The following is a 17167-nucleotide window of genomic DNA, read 5'->3' as shown; positions in this document are numbered from 1 at the left end:
TCCTTCTCAGTTGCTGGGGACAAACTCCAGACACACTGACTATCTTTCAAGACAACTGATTCAAACCTTTGCCTAGCATGTCTCTGGTGCTGGTAATTCTGGACTGCCTATGGCCACTGCTGCCGCTCTTAACATTATTTGTAAAGGCAAATCACTCCCTGCTGCCAATTTTTTTATAGGTCTGTAACTACAGCTTAGGAGCCCCGTAGCGCAGAGTGGTAAGCTGCAGTACAAGCTCTGCTCATGACCTGAGTTTGATCCCAACGGAAGTTGGTTTCAGGTAGCCGGCTCAAGGTTGACTCAGCTTTCCATCCTTCCGAGGTCGGTAAAATGAGTACCAGTTTACTGGGGGTAAAGGGAAGATGACTGGGTAAGGCACTCCCTCAAACCTCCCTCCGCTTTTTCTCTCTCTCTTTCTCTTGCTTTTGCTCCCCCCCCCCCCGAATTTCACTGCACTCAGGCGCCACGGAGCGCAGCCGCCCTGGGAGCCCGGTACGGAGCCCACGCGCTCTGGGAGCTCAGGGAGGCCACCAGCCAGCCAGTGGCCAGGCCCCCCCCCCCCCGCCACCGCCCACAGCCCCGGGAGCCCGGCGCGGAGCCCATCCTCTTGGTGCTCCAAATATTTTTTCTTGTTTTCCTCCTCTAAAAACTAGGTGCGTCTTATAGTCAGGTGCGCCTTATGGAGCGAAAAATACGGTATTTGTTTATTGCAGTGTTTCGCTGGCAAGTCAAAATGAGAACAGCAGCTTGCTGAACTATACAGTAGTATGAAAACTATTCTCTAATGCATTTTATTCCACCATTGACTTTAAAGACTTTTATCCAGGTCTATGTAGGCTTCGGTGTTCTTGCATGTCCAAGGAGCTTCTGATGTCTTTTCCTCGTAGTCTGCGTTACCGCCCCTGACATTCTGCTTATTCCAAAGCGTATTCCTCCGCCAATCCAGTGTCTTCCATTCCCTCAACACTTTACAACTTTTCCTCAAAACTGTCCCGTGCAACCACCGGCTTAAGGATCCATTTAGTAGAAAGTTATCAAGCCTTGCTACACAAAACTAAAAAAAAAAAAAAAAAAAATACTAACATTTATCAACCAATCATCATACCCTAGCTTTGGATACTGTAAACCAGTGGTTCCCAACCTTTTTTTGACCAGGTACCACTAGGACTTTTTTGTTCGGTGCAGGGACGCCAAGGTTCAAAATAAAAATTCCGGGAATTTGAAAATAAACTTTAATCATAACTGTTAGTTAAACATTAAACTTAGAATAATATTTGAATATATATATATATATTATAATAGATAACTTTTAATTGGAAATATTAATTTATTATGGGTTTATAACTTTGTTTCGCGGACCTTAATTTAGTTCTCGCGGACCCCTGGGGGTCCATGGACCCCTGGTTGGGAACCAGTGCTGTAAACGCATCAAGTCCTCCAACACATCAAGTCACACACTTATTTGGAGCATATTAAATATATAATCTGTCAAGCAAACAATATACTCAACCTATCTACTAGCTGAAAGAGTGGAAACTAAATAAAAATGGCTGGCACAGCTGTTGGATTCCTGGAATTAATAGTCTGCAGCTTTAATATCAATACAGGGATACCGTATGGAGAATTTACTGTTATTTAAGTGGCAACGGGGTAGCTGTCGATGCAGCAGAGAGGAGCAACTGATTCCTGGAACAGCTGGTTTTAATTGCCAAAACATTACTTTAGGGTAGAGATGCTAGCTTCCAAACCTTCATATTTCATCTCCCATATCGTTCACTATCACTCCCAGCCATGGCTAGATCATGCTGCAGGGTTGAGTCATAGCAGCTTAGGTCACCGTGCCTTAGACAGTGACTTAAAATTAGAACGATCAGAGACAGTGAAAGAATGGAGGGGGGGATCCTTAGAGCTATAGAGTTTTCAGAGTACAATTACTGCCTCTTTAAGTGAAGGGAAGAGTAAGGGAAGGGGACCAATGTTTCCCCCATACCCTTTCCAGTACATTATTCTCGTGATTTGAAAGTGCTCACAAAACAGTTCCTGAGTTTCCCCATATCTCTTTCAACCAAAGCAATATGAACTATTATTCAACACAAAGGCAAGACATACAGGCCACCTACACTGGCTTTATACTGATTGATGGCAGCAGGAGATAACATGACACCCCAAATTTTTAAAGGGGGAATAACGTGCTCTCCATTTTCAATTGAAGTGGGCTGAAAATACCAAGCCTGGAAAACAAAAAAACAGAGTTGCACTTACCTGTAACTGTTGTTCATTGAAGTCTTCAGTGCAGACACACACATGTGGGGCTGCACAGAAGACTGACAATGAAGCATACTTATAAACCACCTTGGCATTAGGAAAAGTAAGGTATAAATGCCTATAAAAGATAGAGGAAATGCTGGCTGAGAAGGCAGAGATCTTGAAAGACACAGTGCTCCCAACTTTTGATAAGAGTTAAGCTGACCCTTGCTGATGCCATTAAGAATACTGGGATTATACTGGACCCAAATATTATTACTGGAGAAACAAGCTAATGCAGCTACAAAAGACAGCTTTCTTCCAACTCGGCCTAGTCCAAAAGATGGCCCCTGTAATTGGTGTCCCCTCAAAATCAATCCAAAAACTCTTATTTGCTGCAGAATGTTGCGGCTTGGCCATTATCAGGAGCTAGGCAGAGCATACGTATTCCCCCCCCCCTCCCATTTTGCAGTTACTCCACTGGCCTTGGCTGGTGGTTTTAGGACAGTGTGATGTCGTGGTAACAGCAGTGGTTTGGAGCGGTGGAGTCTGATCTGGAGAACCGGGTTTGATTCCCCACTCCTCCACATGAGTGGTGGAGGCTAATCTGGTGAACTGGATTTGTTTCCCCACTCCTACACACAAAGCCAGCTGGGTGACCTTGGGCAAGTCATGCTCTCTCAGCCCCACATACCTCACAGGGTGTCTGTTGTGGGGAGGGGAAGGGAAGGTGACTGTAAGCCGGTTTGATTCTGCCTTAAGTGGTAGAGAAAGTCAACATATAAAAACCAACTCTTCTTCTTCACACAAAAAAATGTTGTCAGACTCCCAAACCAAAAATGGTTTTTGAGAGGGACTAAGTCACTTCAGTGGTTTGAAGAATGCTTACCATACAAATGATGGCAGCAAACTGATGTAAGAAGAGGAACAGCAGAAAGAGAACTACAAGCTAAGAGTCAGCTTCCCAAATGAATTCGTGGAGGACCTTTTGTTGTTATTTTGTGCACCTTGGTGCTGCAGCCATAAAATTGCATCAATGGCACGCAAGCTCTAGCTGTTCCAGTATGACAAGAACTAGCTTGGTTTGCTTTAAATTTGTCTTCTGATGCTACTAGATTTTGTCTCCTAAAAGACAGCTTTCAGAAAAGGTCCTCAATTACTTGACAGAGGCTTCATAAAAATGCGTTAATAGCAACCCCACAAACATTCTTTGAGTGTCTGCTGGTCAGGCGTTAGCTACGCTTGTTACTTGATATAGAGAAATCACGTCAAGCAAGTGACACAACTGTGTGCCACTCACATGGTTGGGAGATCACATCACTAGTTTCCTCTGTCTTTCCCTAAATAGGAGATATAATTCTTGGGACATACTTCAAAGAACTGCATCGCACGAGAGCCCTAACACAAAGCTAAACAACCTATAGCCAGTGAAAATCAACTGAGGACAACACTGGATAATTCTTCCCAGGTTTTTTTTATTATTATTTTCAGAAGCTGCAGCAAGATGGACACGACAGCAAAAATCATGCTGCACATTGAGCTCTGCTCATAGTTTTTCATAGCCACTACGTTTAACACCAATTTCCCCCCCTTTTTAATACAATGTCTTGGATCCCATGAATGAGTTCTGCTCACATTACAGAGTTTCTGCTGCAGAGAAATTCTTCTTCCACAAGACTTCCATTTGCACGAGAGCCCATTGAAAACCACTGATCTTGTGAAAACGTAAGTTTTAACTGGAAGTGTGGGCGTTCCTCGCCCTGAGACAGGAAATAGTTAAAATTTTAGTCCTGCCTCTCCAAGCAATGGGATGAGAAACACCCAACGCTTCAAGCTGACCTTCCTTCAGAGCGGGAAAGGAATTGCCTGAGGTTATCAGAAAATTCTGCCTCTGACGGTCTATCTGTTGATATGTCCACTTACAGAGAAGTTAACATTAGGTGTCATGGGCATCCAGAGATGAGCCAGCCAAAAGAATGAATCTGAAAACTGGGGGAGGGGCCATGGCTCAGTGGTAGAGCATCTGCTTGGCATGCAGAAGGTCCCAGGTTCAATCCCCAGCATCTCCAGTTAAAGGGATAAGGCAAATAGGTGATGTGAAAGACCTCTACCTGAGATCCTGGAGAGCCACTGCCTGTCTCAGTAGACAATACTGACTTCGATGGACCAAGGGTCTGATTCAGTATAAGGCAGATTCATGTGTTCATGTGAAACCAACCCTTACCTAGCAGTCAAAGGGAAAAAAGAGGCTCTCTACAATGAGGAGCAAAGATCAGCCAGCCCTAAGAGCTCTTAAGATATACCACCTGAAGTCACCACAGTGTTGCTAATAACCTACTATAACTGCAATCCTATACAAACGTACTCCATAGTAAGTAGTAATAATTTCCAAACAAGGTACATAGTATCGGCCTATATCAAGTTACACTCCTGCAGCCACCTGTACTCTTTTTAAACTTACAACTTGTAATACTTGGCTTGGTTACTGTGTGGTTCTATGGGTTCATTCCTCCAAGCGTTCCTTAATTTAAGTTGCAATCCTATGCACATATGCTTGAAAATAAGACCCACTAATTCAGTGGAACTTACACCCCAGAAAAACAACAACACAGAACTTAAATAAAGTAACACAGAACTTAAATTAAATAATTGCCTTCTCTATTTGTTCTCCCTTTAACAATAACTGATTTAGAGACTCCAACAGGTATAATCTTAATTTATGCTTTACTTGCTACTTATGTTGCAGAACTGTTATGTAAAATATCTGAATCTCAGCACAGGTCCTGTATATGTAGAAAATGCTCTTGTCATTCACAACCAAGTTTGTTAGATTTCTGCTGAAGCATTTAACTGAGAATATAGCATCAAAAATAATCACCTTTCTCATGCCTACACAGATTTTAAAACAATGATGCCCTTGGAATACTTGGCCAAATATTAGGGCTTGCAGCTCGGTTTCATAAATGAGGAACTCTGCATGTAAAAAGCCACTTCTTGACCGATTATGGCAAGTCTTGTTTCCATCTGATCAGACAGGCAAGCTTTCCAAAAAGTTGGTGATTTCTCTCCCCCCTCCCACTCCACAGATGACTAATATAGGCATGACCACAGCTTGGCTAGCAAAACTTTACAGGGTAGTAACTTCTAAGGGTTTAGAATGGCTGAGAAAGATTATTACAATTATCTGTCTGTTCTACTTACCTTTAAAATTAGTCAAAAATTAGTCAAAATTGCAACAATCTATTTCAATGAAAACAGCTAATGCTCCCAATAGTAAGACCTGTTTTGATGAAAAGCCAATCCGTGTTCCATGTTAAAGTCTGAAAACACTGCAGGGCTATGAATTGAGGGGAGGGGCCGGGGCTCAATGGCAGAGCGTCTGCTTGGCATGCTGACGGTCCCAGGTTCAATCCCTGGCATCTCTAGTTAGAGGGACTAGGCAAGTAGGTGATGTGAAAGACCTCTGCCTGAGACCCTGGAGAGCCACTGCTGGTCTGAGTAGACAATACTGACTTCGATGGAGCAAGGGTTTGATTCAGTATAAGGCAGGTTCATGTGCTCATGTGTTCAACTGTTGTTCATGATTCTTGCCCTGGTACAAAACAAGGCCTACAAAGCAGAAAGTCTTTGACAAGTGAATCACAAAGCTACCATCCCTGACAGTTGGTGCCCTTCTTCCACAAACAGAAATTGTGAAGAGGGGAAGGGGGTGTGACTATAGGCTATGCTCTTCATTTCCACCAGGGGTCATCACAATATATAGGATCTGTTTCCACACAAACACACGCAGCCCATTCTAACCATGGGCATTTTGCTACTTGCTGTTGGAAGAGCTATGTCCTCTCGTATGTCAAAGAATTCCAACTTAAAATGCAAAGAAGATTTATGGAATGGGAAGAACCTATGCAAAGCTAACGGGACACATTATGCAAGAATGTGACGTTTAGTTTTGATTCAAAACAACAAAAAACGATGCCAAAATAATAAAGCAGAGATAAAGATAAATAATTGGGGACTCAATCAATGAAAAATAAATGAAAAAATCACTTTAAACTCAATCAATGAAAAAAAATCACTTTCAAAATTCATCATTTGGTTATAAGACTTTACATATAAATAATCCATAACACATCTTTGGACTTTCTTTGTCCAAACAAGTTTCAGAATGCATGACTGTCAATTTCAAGACAAATTTGTCAGAAAAAAGGTTGTAGATGCTAGTTACTTTACAGTACATAAAATCTTCTATTACCACTTTCAAACATTCCATGATCATTAAATATTCCTCATTATAATACAAAGCTCACAAATAACTATGTTCATCTTAAAGTAACCAAGACCGGGTGGTTATCACTCCAATTAACACAACATTAATTCACAATAATATTTCATAACCTGTACATTGTTAATTAATTCATCTAGCAATCCCTTTAGCATAAGAAAATAAAGGTAGAAGATATGCTTTAGAAGTTATAAAAAATTCGTACCTTGGTAAAATTATTCAAGTGGCCCAGTTTTCTCATATTCGAAACCCCTTGCAATCTGGCCACATTTTGGAGAATCTCTCTCAGATTATCAGAAGGGTCTGCAAAAGAAAAGGTAATGAGGAAACGCCAGTCAGGAGAACGGCAACCACACTAGTTCCTTCAACAGACTTCAGTTAACAAGCTCTCTTACTTTAGTTCCATTTCCAAGAACACTGTCAATGCCCCGCTAGAAGGACAACAGTCTCAAAACTGGGAGAGTTGGGGGAGAAGTAGATGATTACAGAAGTAGGAACATTCTCCTTGTTCAAACACAAGCAATATACTGTTAAGTGACTAAACCACAATGAAACAGTTATCTCAAAAATCGAAACAGTCAAACCAGAGCCACCCGTGAAATGTGGATGCCACACACTGCATTTGCAACACAACTTCCCATATTTTTCACAAGGCTACCAAAATTATAATCTAATTCAAAACTTTGGTAATCGTTACACAGTTTTCATGTTAACGAACCACTTTCCAGGGATGGCCAATTTTGGTCAAATATTTTCTGCAGGTGCCATAGACCCCCTAGAAGACTGAAATTTGGCTGCAGTTGGAAGATTCAGATGAACATTTACCGGCACCTTAGTTGTAAAGGGAAACTATGCACTATGAAACGCATATGGAGAAAGTGACAGTGTTTCCGTTTAGCTTATGAGGTTTATATAAGAAGCAACTGAACCAAGGAACTAAACTCAAAATCTTCTCTGATGCCCCCTGATAAATACAGTACTCACATGAACCGTACTGGAATCCATTTTCAACTAAACTGCCTTGGCACCCACCTTTCTGAACATGGGGAGGGGGCTGTGGCTCAGTGGTAGAGCCTCTGCTTGGCATGCAGAAGGTCCCAGGTTCAATCCCCAGCATCTCCAGTCAAAGGGTGATGTGAAAGACCTCTACCTGAAACCCTGGAGAGCCGCTGCCGGTCTGAGTAGACAATACTGACTTTGATGGACCAAGGGTATGATTCAGTATAAGGGAACTTCATGTGTTCAGGATATGTGTTCAGGAGTTGCAACTTTGTTGTTCACCCTCTTGGCCTATTTACAGGGCTGTGCAATATGCCTTCAAAGGACCAAATTAAAAATCCCAAACCAAAAATAAAAGAACTTTTATTTTGTTCATAATCTCTCCTGCAGCCAACGACGAGGGAGCACATGATTTCAGCGGCAGCATTAATTGTTCAGCAGGCTGACACACACTAAAAGCTATCTAACTTCACACTCTTTTGGTCAAAATTCCTTACACATTATGCTAGAACTTTTGGAGGACTGTAGAAGTTAAAGGAAGAATAGACAGTAACTTTATCCAATTTTGAGAAGTTCAGGATTACTTGGAGAGGTGGGAGACCCCAGAGAGAACATTTTGTCCAGTTTCAAGTGCAGGCAGTACAAACCGCAAGTAAAGGGAGATTAAAGAGAGTGGTGTCAGTATATAAGTACCACTAACAGTTTGTTATAGCCTTTAATTTCAAGACTATATAATGGATGGGAAAAGCTGCTTCCCTGTAATTTAGCTTCACTGAAAATATAATTAGGCTGATTCCTATTCTTTTGTTTTGAGCTTTCAGCATAATATTGGCAAGAGCTACCCTTGCTTTCAAAGCTTCTGGCTATGGAAGTGATTTGGTGCGACATCTCAAATACAAACTGACTCAGAGCCATCTAGAATGTTTTGTTGTTCTGTGAACAGAAAACAAGATACTTCCTCAACAAGGTTCTCAAAATGAAACCATTTTAATTCTGTCAAACGAACATGTTAAGAAAATGTTTTTCTTCTTTTAGATATGGAAGGGGTAAAAAAAACCTTGATACTGTCCTTAAAATCATTGAAGAAGCTTTCCCTAGTGGCACTGGTATAAGGAGGTTGAGGCATACCTTTGTAATGAAGTCTTCCCCCAAAGCAAACAAGCCCCATCACAGCAAATTCACATCCCATTCATCACATCCTAAGAACATAAGAAAAGCCATGCTGGATCAGACCAAGGTCCATCAAGTCCAGCAGTCTGTTCACACAGTAGCCAACCAGGTGCCTCTATGAAGCCCACAAACAAGACGACAGCAGCAGCATTATCCTGCCTGTCTGTGTTCCAATCCTGCCTGTCTGTGTTCCAAAGCACCGTCCTAATATAATAGAAGAATTGGTTTTTATATGCTGACTTTCTCTACCACTTAAGGGAGACTCAAACCAGCTTACAATCACCTTCCCTTCCCCTCCCCACAACAGACACCCTGTGAGGTAGGTGGGGCTGAGAGAGCTCCTAATAGAACTGTAACTTGCCCAAGGTCACCCAGCTGGCTTCGTGTGTAGGAGTAGGAAAACAAATCCAGTTCACCAGAGTAGCCTCCGCCGCTCATGTGGAGGAGTGGGGAATCAAACCCGGTTCTCCAGATCAGGCATGCTCATCTGATCCTGGAGACAACAGCTGTGCATCATGACTAGTATCCATTTTGACCAGTAGCCATGAATAGCTCTCTCCTCCATGAACATGTCCACTCCCCACTTAAAGCCTTCCAAGCTGGCAGCCATCACCACATCCTGCGGCAGGGAGTTCCATAATTTAACTGTGTGTTGTGTGAAGAAATACTTCTTTTTATCTGTTTTGAATCTTTCACCCTCCAGCTTTAGCAAATGTCCCCACATTCTAGTATTATGAGAGAGGGAGAAAAGCTTCTTCCTGTCCACTCTCTCCATACCTTGCATAATGTTATGGACTTCCATCACGTCTTCCCTTAACCACCCTCATTCCAAGCTAAACAGCCCGAAGTGTTTTAACCACTCCTCATAGGGCAGTTGCTCTAGTCCCCTGATCATTTTGGTTGCTCTTTCCCGCACCTTCTCAAGCTCTGCAATATCCTTTTTGAGGTGTGGTGACCAGAACTGTACACAGTATTCCAAGTGTGGTCTCACCATAGATTTGTACAAGAGCAGTATGATAGCAGCAGTTTTATTCTCTATTCCTTGCGTAATTATGGACCGCATGGAATTTGCCTTTTTCACAGTAGCCGTACACTGTGTTTGTGCCTTCATCATTCACTACCACCCCAAGACCCCAAGGTGAAGTTGGGATTTTTTGCCCCAATATGCATCACTTGCTCACATTGAATTTCATTTGCCATTTTAATGCCCATTCCTCCAGTTTGAAGAGATTCTTTTGGAGCTCTTCACAGTCCATTTTTAACCACCCTAAATAATTTGGTGTCATCTGCAAACCTGGCCACCTTGCTGTTCATCCCCAAGTCCAAGTCATTGATGGACAGGTTGAAAAGCACCGGTCCCAACAAAGATCCCTGAGGGGCCCCACTGCTCACATCCCTCCATTGTGAGGCTACAATCAGGCTCCAATTAGGCTACAAGCACCCACTCTCCCTCAAACACAGTCCTCTCACAGCAACTTCAGTTAATGCTCCCCACCAGTTTTAGGAAAAGCAAAAATCAGCACCCACTTCACCCTGCCTGCAACTCAGCCTCTGTCTCCCAGCTCAGCCAATTTACATTAATCCTAGAGAAAAAACAACTTTGCACCTGTATGTAAAAGCAAGTATCCTTTTCACTACCAATCTGAAGGGATGAGCAAATCAGATTAATCCAGGACCATAACCCTGCCATCTACATTACTCATTTATTTTTTCACCATTCTTCATCACCAAGTATTGCTGTGACTAGAAGACAGGATGTTGGATGGGACAGATTTCCCTTCCCTATAATATTTGCTTTGGTCATGATGAGGAAGAGACACTGCAGATTTGCCCCAAACACCTGGAATTACTTGATCTACCAGTAATTTTGACCCTTTCCCCCCAAACTGCAGTACATTGTGGTCTAGACTGTGAGTGTAAATCTGAACAAGGATAGAATGGCATCCTGCTTTTCAGCCTTATTATTTCAAGAACAAAAATTACTCTCCTGGAATAAATTATATTAGGGAACACAACTTTTGAGAGCCAGTCTGGTACAGTATTAGACTAAGACTAGAGTAATGTAGATCCAAATCCTCCCTCTGCCATGCTGCTCACTGGGTGAATTTGGGCCAATCAGCATAACTTATTCCACAGGGTTGCTGTGAGGATAAAAATGTGGAAAGAGAGAATCATGCATGCTATCTCTAGTTCCTTAGAGGGAGGGTGGGATAAAAACAATAGAGATAATTTCTAGAAATTTGGAAGCCGTTAAAAAAAAAAAACCTTTCCAATTTTTTAAAGGGAAAACCTGAAATATATGCAATGTTTTTCTCTCAAACCTAAACATATTACTAATTCAACAACATAAAAAAGAGAGAACCAGGTGGATCATATCCATTCTGACAAAGTATAATCCTTTAGAACTCTGGATCGTCCCTTTTCTCTTATCAGATCTAAAGATAGATACCGAGAAAATTTATCAGGTGGCAAAATACTTAACTCAAGTAATAACTATCCTGCTAAATGATACAGGTATTTTGCTGCAAGAGGTATTATTGAACTTGTATAATTTTATTATAGGCATTTTATGTATTTATGAATTTTAGGTATTTTATAAGTTTCTGCGTATTTGTTTATGGCTTTGTTAATGAGCAATAAACCAAACAAACAAACATAATTATAACTTAAGTTAGCATATAGATTGGTACATTTGGAAGTATATTTGGAAGTTTGGAAGTATAACTGCCTTAAAATGCAATGACACTAACTTATTCAGGATGTTGAAAACCAAGATGCGTTACAAAGAGCTTATAGGAAGATCTGTCTGCATTGGATAAGAGAGCAACGATGCAACAAATGACATTCAGTGTTGCTAAGTGTTAAGGTGATACACACTGCAACACAAAAAAACCCTAACTTTAAGCATATGCTGAAGGGATCTGAACTGTTTGAGATGAAGATTGAGACATTGGGGTTGTAGTGGAAAGCTCAATGAAAAAGTCAGGCATTTTTTAGGAAAGGGATTGAAAATAAAATGGCCAATATTGTAATATCCTTGTATAGAGTTATGGTTCAGCCTCATTTGGAACACTTTGTATAGTTCTCTGCACAGCCAATCAGCTCTCCAGTGCCTAGTCAGAAGCCCTGCCAAGCAAGAACCCCACACGGCCCCACTTTCTAAAAACACTTGGTGGGCACCAGGAAAGGTGTCAGCGGGCAATGGGCACCATGTTGGGGACTCTTGGTTTACAGTATAAGAGGTTTTTTTCCCACTGCTCCATGAAAAATTGAGACAGTCTTCAGACTTTTTCAGGATGTACATTTGGAATGGGTAAATTGCATTGTAAGACTAGGTTTTTCTCATTCAAAAAGAAAACACTACATAGGAGATTTTTTTCCAATGCTTCTCAAAATTCACAATTTTTCCACTAGAAAACACCTTCAGAATTTTTCATTTTAGTATCAAAAGCCTTGTATGAATAAACAATTTACTCATTCTAAAAGAAAAACAATCATAGTGGCTTCTTTTCAGTGCACCCCCAATTTTCCAATTTTTCTATCAATAAAATGGGGGGGGGGAGAGAAACGCCAGCTTTCCCCTAATTTTTCCAGGCCCTCAAATCTTTACACCTAATCCATATTACTGTTCAGCTAAAGAAATATTTCTTCTTGTTTATGTTTTAACCTGCCTTTTTATGAGCGTAGGATGAATAGCAAGCTTAACAATTGTACTATTTCATATTGACACAGTCAATGTAATTTCTCATTAAAAAATACTGTTCGGTTGTTTTTCAGGAATGTTTAGATATACCAAGAATTTCAGCTCGCTAATCCTTCATTGTTTTCTGATTTCATTTTTATAAAGAAATTACAAATACACAAAAAAAGTAATTTTTTTTCCCCTCTCACACAAAGACTGTCACTAGTCTAAAACAAAAGGTAACCCTGTTCAGTGAAAATATGGCAGCCAAGTCACTCTGCAATTCTATGAGAATGCATATACTAGAATTACAAGAGACTTTCAAATTCTGTGCTGCCAAAAATGTCATGCAGACACGCTAATGATATACTCAATTTTAGATCAAGATGCCATGCGTGCTTTCTAGCGAGGTTTTCCAGAAGCACGAGAATTCAAACGCTTGAAACAATTTTCTTATCAACCAAAATCATTAAAGCAATTTTCCTGTATACAGCCCTTGAAGACTAAAAGAAAAGTCCTTCACATTCATCAGTGGAACCTCCCTGTCAAACACATTTGCCATTATCCAGTCCCTTAGCAAATTTCATTCTAGGATGCTGTCCCCACAACACTGCAGAACATTCATAGAATCATAGAGTTGGAAGGGACCATCAGGGTCATCTAGTCTAACCCCCTGCACAATGCAGGAAATTCACAATTACCTCCCCCCACACACACCCAGTGACGCCCTACTTCATGCCCACAAGATGGCCAAGGTGCCCCCCCTCTCATCATCTGCCTAAGGTCATAGAATCAGCACTGCTGACAGATGGCCATCTAACCTCTTCTTAAAAACCTCCAGGGAAGGAGAGATTACCACCTCCCGAGGAAGCCTGTTCCACTGAGGAACCGCTCTGTTAGAAAACACTTCCCAAGCCTCTTTCCTCCCCCACCAGAAAACTTCAATTAGAACTCAGGGCAATCTCCGTTGCCTTTCAGTCATCACAAAGCAGTCCAGGGGTGAACCACGTATCTGTGAGTGCCTGAAAGGCAGAAGAATGTCTATGCTTGATGATGGAATACAGTTTTAAAGGATGCTGGGAAAGGATGACATTTCCAGTTTTATTCTGTGCCAAGCCAGTACTGGTCATTAACACACCTATGTTTGCAAATTTTCCTAGAATAAAGGTATCCAACTGTACACAGAGACTCTTTGCCTTAAAACGGCACATTCTGTAATTTTTATTTACCAATAAAACCTTTTTATTTGAGATTATATAATAAACTAAACAGAAATATGTGTGTGTGTTAAGTGCCGCCAAGTCGCTTCCGACTCATGGGAACCCTATGAATCAAAGTCCTCCAAAATGTCCTATCTTTGACAGCCTTGCTCAGATCTTGCAAATTCCTTTATTGAGTCAATCCATCTCTTGTTGGGTCTTCCTCTTTTCCTGCTGCCTCCAACTTTTCCTAGCATAACTGTCTTTTCCAGTGACTCTTGTCTTCTCATAATGTGACCAAAGTACGACAGCCTCAGTTTAGTCATTTTAGCTTCTAGGGTCAGTTCAGGCTTGATTTGATCTATAACCCACTGATTTGTTTTTTGGCAGTCCACGGTATCCAAAACACTCTCCTCACATTTCAAAGGAATCTACTTTCTTCCTATCAGCTTTCTTCAATGTCCAGCTTTCACACCCATACATAGTAACAGGGAATACAGAAATATATAGGATGGCATCTCATATGGATCTTTGCGCTCCATTTACTTACACGGATCGGGCAACTTCAACATATCAAGCAGAAGCTCTGCTTAACAGGAGACCTTTTAGAATGTCAATATTGTTTAAAAATATTTTCTTGCATATACTCAGCTCCATGCGGCGAAGACCCTTGTGCTGGGATAGCAGCTGCCGCCATCAAAAGCAGTTTTTAAATGATCTGCTCAGCCAGTCCAATTGCTGCTCCAGTTGCCGCTCAGAGGCCCCATCTGGACTGGCCCACTTTCTAAAAATGCTTGGCAGGCACCAGGAAAGGTTTAAGACACCACATTGGAGACTCCTGATATTGATGATACTGGCAGAACTAACTGGGTCCGGGGGGCAGTCGCTGCTGTTGCCCCAGCATCAAGCTCCATTGTATCTGATGAAGGGAGCTTTGGGCTCTTGAGGGCTTGTGCCCGAAAATCTTGTTGGTCTCTACATTTAGGACAGAGTCGGTCTCTGTAAAGTCAGGCAGACAAAAGGAAATACTTCTTTACTCAATGAGAGATTTAAATGTGGAACTTGACTGAATGGAACCTCCACATTCAGAGGCAGTAACCCACTCAACCCCAGTGCCAGGAAGCAACTTCAGAAGAGGGCCTCGGCCTCGATGTCCTGTTGTTGGCCCTCCAAAGGAACTGGTCGGCCACTGTGTGTGAGAGGATGCTGGACTAGATGGATCACTTGTCTGATCCAGCACAGCTCTTATGTTCTTATGTAAGAAATGGCTCATCCCACAGCATAAAGCTAATATGTAACTGCTTGCAGTTTCTTTCTTGAGCTGACAGAAGTAGGTAGTCAGTTAAACTGATGAATTTCATTTTTTAAAGAATGCAAATTTCCAGACCTTGCGATTATGGATAAAATTGTGAACATATGAACACAACCTCAAAATTTGTAACATTAGGATTTTTTTCCCAATGATCTCAGTGTGCATTTCAGGGTCCCTGTAGCCTGCAGATGCTGCTTAGAAATTACAGGATATGCATCAGTGGCATTTGACACTACACAAAATAGCAAAAAAATTACAAAAATTGCACAACATATGCTGGTACTGAAAATTACCAAATGCAGATTATTTGGGTATGTGGTAGATGTGCAGATTGGCAAAAACTTACTGGCTATCAGTTGTGGGTCTTATGAAAAGACTTAGTTTACTGATAAGAACAGATTGATTTTATTTAGAGAATGTTTCAAACATAACAATAAGAAAAATATAAACCAGTCCCAGAAAACGCAGGTGCATGCATTTATACAATAGTAATAAGAAGCAAATACAAAAGAAGATATTTCCGCATACACAGACTGTCCAGCGACTTTCCAAAGTCCATAGGGAAATAGTCCTTGTACTACACTTGATCTTAGCCAAAAGAACAGATACTACACTTGATCTCAGCCTCACCTACCTCACCTCACAAGGTGTCTGTTACGGGGAAAGGAAGGGGAGGAGATTATAAACCAGTTTGATTCTCCTTAAAATGTAAAGCAAATCGGCATATAAAAACCAACTCTTCTACTTTTTCTTCTTTTCCCATGCCCCCTGAGGTTACAGGCATACTACCGGATTTGACAGTGTGGCAAATCCTTGGCTCTGATCATGTTACATGGGCTTTATTCCTGCATTTCCTCTAGGATATTGGAATTCGAAAGAGGCCTATGTGACCCTTCTCCATGCACATGCCCTAGTATATACCAAACCTCCCGATTAATTAAGATAATCTACAGATACCTCGTTGGGTGTTTTATTTTAAATATGAAGCTAGCACAATACTTTTTTCCCTACTGTGGCAGCTCTTCTCTGGAATGCCATCCAACAACCAAGCACTTAAGCACAATCCTTGGGCTTTTAAGTGGCAAGTAAAAACACTTCAGCATTTCTGTGAATTATTCTGTTGTGAGTTCTCTTCCCCTCTTCTTATTTTGATTGATGGTAACTGTTTGGGTCTGTCCCTCAAATACTGTTGCTTTTTTTCCTTGCTGGTTTTAATTGTTGCCCTTCATGCTGATTTTGCTATTGGACTATTAATATATTTTAATTTTGTGTAATTTTTTTATTTCAGGTTTGTTCCTATTTGTTTTGATTATGGCAATTTAAAACAATAAATCGGAAGCTACTCTGACAGCTATTACGCTCAAAGTGTGGCATACAAGTATCACTAACGATCACTAATTAGTCTAGTGTTTAGCCAGGATACTTAGAAAACACCTTAGGGAAGGGGGTGTGGCTCGATGGCAGAGCATCTGCTGTGCCTACAAGAAGGGACCGTGCTTAAACCCCAGCATCTCCAATTGAAAGGAGCAGGTAACAGAGGATCTCTGAGATCCCAGAGAACCGCCACCAGACAATACTGACCTGCAGAGACCAATGGTTTGACTCAGTGAGCCAGTGTGGTGTAGTGGTTAAGAGCAGTGGTTTGGAGCGGTAGACTCTGATCCGGAGAACCGGGTTTGATTCCCCACTCCTCCACGTGAACAGTGGATGCAAATCTGGTGAACTGGGTTGGTTTCCTCACTCCTTCACATGAAGGTAGCTGGGTGACACTGGGCTAGTCACAGCTCTCTTAGAGCTTTCTCAGCCCCACCTACCTCACAGGGTGTCTGTGGTGGGGAGAGGCAGAGAAGGTGATTGTAAGCCGGTTTGATTCTTCCTTAAGTGGTAGAGAAAGTCAGCATATAAAAACCAACTCTTCTTCGGTGTAAGGTAGCTTCATGGGTTTATCTTCTCCCTTATGATCCTCCCCTTAGTATGGGCGTTTTACTGGCTGGATGCGAGGCTGGGATCCACTAAAAGCAAAGCCTTATTGGACACAGCACTTTGTTTATGGAATATTCTCCTCCATGAAGTCTGTAGTATTTCTGTTCTTTCAAATGCAGGTTAAAGTCATTCTGTGTTGCCAGATGCAATCGCTTTTTATCTCTAATTTTTAACTCTCCCCCCCAAGTAATATGAACTATTTTTAAGGTTGCTTTAGATACAGTGAAACTATGAGAGCTACTGTAAGCCACCATGTGGGATCCACTCAGGAAACAAAGCAGGATAAAAAAAATGCT

The 17167-nt window shown here is 41.5% G+C and overlaps 1 protein-coding gene across 1 annotated transcript in view; it reads right to left on the bottom strand.

Moving 5' to 3' along the window:
- The window catches only part of RICTOR (RPTOR independent companion of MTOR complex 2), an 84707-nt gene that overhangs the window by 55358 nt on the left and 12182 nt on the right, over positions 1-17167 (bottom strand). Inside the window, exon 3 of the mRNA XM_056847792.1 lies at positions 6732-6829. Within this exon, the coding sequence (XP_056703770.1) occupies positions 6732-6829 (98 nt within the window). The remainder of the gene's footprint in view (positions 1-6731; positions 6830-17167) is intronic.

The sequence above is a fragment of the Euleptes europaea genome, chromosome 4 (assembly GCF_029931775.1).
Source record: "Euleptes europaea isolate rEulEur1 chromosome 4, rEulEur1.hap1, whole genome shotgun sequence".
In the NCBI taxonomy this organism is placed as follows: Eukaryota; Metazoa; Chordata; class Lepidosauria; order Squamata; family Sphaerodactylidae; genus Euleptes; species Euleptes europaea.
The sequence above is the reverse complement of the archived record's forward strand: the minus strand, read 5'-3'. Positions and strand labels throughout refer to the sequence as shown.